We start from the raw sequence: 4,267 nt of genomic DNA, 5'->3' as shown, positions 1-4,267 counted from the left end.
ATTGGATGTTGTATTGGAAATTGTATTGGATGCTGTATTGGAGGTTGTATTGGAGGTTGTATTGGAGGTTGTATTGGAGGTTGTATTGGAGGTTGTATTGGAGGTTGTATTGGAGGTTGTATTGGAGGTTGTATTGGAAATTGTATTAGAGGTTGTATTGGAGGTTGTATTGGATGTTGTATTAGAGGTTGTATTGAAGATTGTATTGGAGGTTGTATTGGAGGTTGTATTGGAGGTTGTATTGGAGGTTGTATTGGTATGTTGAAATGGGAGGTTGTATGTGTAGGTTCTGGAGGGGTATCATAGTGGTAGGTTGTGGTGGTGGGTTGTATTGGTAGGTTGTAGTTGTAGGTAATAATGATAGGTTTAATTGCTCAGTTGTTTTGGAAGATTGTAGCTGTATATTTTAGTACTAGGTTTTAGAGGTAGGTTGTATTAGTGTGTTGTAGTTGTAGATTGTGGTAGTAGGTTGTAGTGGTAGGTTGTAGTGGTAGGTTATATTGGTAGGTTGTAATGATAGGTTGTTTTGGTAGATTGTAGTAGTAAATTTTAGTTGTAGGTTGTAGTTGTAGGATTGTAGTTGTAGGTTGTAGTGGTAGGTTGTAGCGGTAGATTGTAGTAGTAGATTGCAGTAGTACGTTGTAGTAGAAGGGTATAATAAAGGGTTGTGGTGGGACATCATAGTGGTAGGTTGTAGTGGTAGGTTTTAGTAATATGGTCGTATATGTAGGTCGAGGGTATTTTAGTTTAGTAATGATGGTCAGGCAAGTTGCAAGAGACGAAACAGTTAATGACTTTATATGTTTTAACTTAACGTTAGGTCATGAAAAAAAGATTGTTGAAACGTTGTTTAACTAACCAAATATAAACAAATTCAAAATAAAATAAAGGCTAACCTTAAAAGTTAAATAAAACATCAACAGTATAGCAGTAATACAAGCATAAACAGATAAACTGGAGTGTATCATCAACCATTAGCTTAATCAGCTTATCCATATAGAACTTAAATTAGTCTGTCAGATTAGCAGGTTCACATAGAGCTTAAATTAGTCTGTCAGATTAGCAGATCCACATTAGTTGTTCCACCAGTCGTCGCAGGCAGAGCATCAGAAGATGAGTTCCCTAACGGTGTTTGGTTTACTGTGTCTTGCCATGGCAATACAACCAGGTATTTTGGTCGAGGTTTTTTTCATTGTACTAACATGTGCGTCTGTATATCAAAAAACACAAGTAACAATCGTTGCAAGACAAATCTACTAAGCTACAAACATGATTACTTGTGTTTTTTGATAAGATACCTTTGGTAATTCATCATATATATATATATATATATATATATATATATATATATATATATATATATATATATATATATACATATATATATATATATATATATATATATATATATATATATATATATATATATATATATATATATATATATATATATACATATATATATATATATATATATATATATATATATATATATATATATATATATATATATATATATATATATATATATATATATATCGGATTACTATTTCCAGGATTTGCCGATCTTATCGGATACAAGATAGTTGTAAAAACAGGTGATAAACTGGCAGCAGGAACTGGCGCTAATGTTTTCATCAGTTTGTTTGGTTCAAAGGGAACAACTGGCAGGATTCCTCTTCCACATCATCATAATGACAGCTTTCAGAGGGGCGTCACAGATGAGTTCAATGTAAGCATGTTTTGCCTGTCTGTAGCACTTTGTGACACGTTCCTCGCTATATGTGTTGAGTTTATGAACACTCCCGCAGTTGTCAGATTTCGGGAAATTGAGTGGCGTTAAGAACCACAGAAAACATAATGACCAACTCAACGAGCACAAAAGGACAAAATCTCAATTGTAAAAAAAAAAAAAAAGACAAACTTTACAATAGGGCTGGTAAGTAGGTCACCAACCAATTCAATGGCTCATGCAGGTTTTATTGAGCCGTAGAACTGGTTGGTGACCTACTTACCAGCCCTATTAAACCAGTTAAAAATGCAACAGCACTCTCCGATGTGTTAAGCCACGTAAGATATCGTTCCTAAATGTTTCTTCAGGTGACTTCCTTCAACGTTGGACGCATTCACTCTATTGAAATTGGACATGACAACGTTGGATTGTTTGCAGGCTGGTTCCTTGATCATGTGAGTAAACTACTTGCATATATATAGCCTATATATATATATATATAGCCTATATATATATATATATATATATATATATATCCTCTCTCTCTCTCTCTCTCTCTCTCTATATATATATATATATATATATATATATATATATATATTGGTTGTATATATATATATGTATATATATATATATATATATATATATATATATATATATATATATATATATATATATATATATATATATAAATATATAAATATATATATATATATATATATATATATATATATAGGATATATATATATAGGCTATATATATATATATATATATATATATATATATATATATATATATATATATATATATATATATATTCTAATAATCTCAATCGAGAGGGGAGGGATATTGTCCTGGGTTCGTTTGGGAGCTACGATAGGACAATTTTAAATATATATTTTTGTTTTGTTTTTAAGTTGGTTTTTTTATAGCTTTGCAGTTATCAAAGTTATTTCTGTATGTTCTTTTCCTAGGTCATCGTGACCCAAGCATTGGCAGAACTGGACGATAATACAGAGGTAAGCTATTTATAGCATCGTTATTTTAATCCATTGAACTTAAGCTTAGGACGGTGTGGTGTGGGGGAGAGATCACATGCTTGTGAAAGTCTGGGGTTCGATTCTAGTGATGCTAGTGGGTACCTGACTTGTGTAGGTATCTGATTCTAAAATGACCAGTAGAATAATCTAAAAAGCTAGTGCTTTGTATCTTCGAACAGTAGGATTATTGTATAGCCCTGTACATTGAAATAAATGCAGCAGTTTAAAATCTCCTTATTTTCTCTCATCCCGCAGAAACCTGGCTGCACCATATACAGATTTGACTACAACAACTGGATCGCTAAAGACGAAGGGGACCATTCGCTTGTCAAGAGCATCAAAGTCGCATCGACAGACGTCAAACCAGCTTAAAAGCAATACGCATGCACAAACTCCCTTCACGGGAAGATTTGGATTTAAAATTAAAAAGAAATCTAAAATATTAATCTATGATTTTAAAATATGTTCTTTTAAAAATTATTTTTAGTGAAGGTATTAGAAATACTACTTTGAAAAGATAACATTTAGTTTTGGGATTTAAAATTACAATGAAATAAAGTAATATCAATTATTTGAATTGTGTTGTTTTACGTTTTATTAACTTCTATCAAGACTTCTTTACGGATTTTGTTGTCTTAGAAAAAGCAGATTAGGACTTATAAATCCAATACCTCATACTTCCTCTCTACTTGAGACAAAATCTACTTCCCACACCATGGATCCAGGTATCAACTACTGTGACTACTTATAGATTATAGGCAATACATCAAAACTATCTATCAGGGAATTGTGATGAGGCGGTCGGTTATAAAAAGGTGATTGTGTAAGGGGAAGGTGATTGTGTAAGGAGAAGGTGATTGTGTAAGAGGATGGTGTTTGTGTAAGGGATGGTGATTTTGTAAGGGGAAGGTGATTGTGTAAGTGGAAGGTGATTGTGTAAGGAGAAGGTGATTGTGTAAGAGGATGGTGATTGTGTAAGAGGATGGTGTTTGTGTAAGGGATGGTGATTGTGTAAGGAGAAGGTGATTGTGTAAGGAGAAGGTGATTGTGTAAGTGGAAGGTGATTGTGTAAGGAGAATGTGATTGTGTAAGGGGAAGGTGATTGTGTAAGGGTAAGGTGATTGTGTAAGGAGAAGGTGATTGTGTAAGAGGGAGTTTTTGTAAGTGGAAGGTGATTGTTTAAGTGGATGGTGATTGTGTAAGGTTAAGGTGATTGTGTAAGAGGATGGTGATTGTGGAAGAGGATGCTGATTGTGTAAGTGGTTGGTGACTTTGGAATGGCAGGTGATTGTGTAAGGAGAAGTTGATTGTGTAAGGAGAAGGTTATTGTGTAAAGAAAAATTGATTATGCTTGACTAAGGTAACTGTGTGAAGATGATGACTCATTGTCAGAAGAATAACACATAGACAGTACCACTGTGTCGCAAGGGAGCATGGACTAATTTCCATCCAATAGTGTTTAAACATGGTGGAAGTGTATAAAATGGTTATTATT

At 33.2% G+C, this 4,267-nt stretch overlaps 1 protein-coding gene across 1 annotated transcript; it reads left to right on the top strand.

Moving 5' to 3' along the window:
- The first annotated feature begins 1,014 nt into the window (after positions 1-1,014).
- On the top strand, positions 1,015-3,345 carry LOC131931368 (lipoxygenase homology domain-containing protein 1). Its single transcript, XM_059288159.1, has 5 exons — positions 1,015-1,168; positions 1,557-1,732; positions 2,101-2,187; positions 2,707-2,751; positions 3,028-3,345. Exons 1-5 carry the CDS (start codon positions 1,114-1,116, stop codon positions 3,142-3,144), a joined length of 480 nt encoding a protein of 159 aa, XP_059144142.1. The 5' UTR covers positions 1,015-1,113; the 3' UTR covers positions 3,145-3,345.
- Positions 3,346-4,267: the final 922 nt, after the last annotated feature.

This window comes from Physella acuta, unplaced genomic scaffold (genome assembly GCF_028476545.2).
Source record: "Physella acuta isolate Inbredline_101_S28 unplaced genomic scaffold, ASM2847654v3 ptg001951l, whole genome shotgun sequence".
Taxonomy (NCBI): Eukaryota; Metazoa; Mollusca; class Gastropoda; family Physidae; genus Physella; species Physella acuta.
This window is presented reverse-complemented; position numbering and strand designations above follow the sequence as displayed.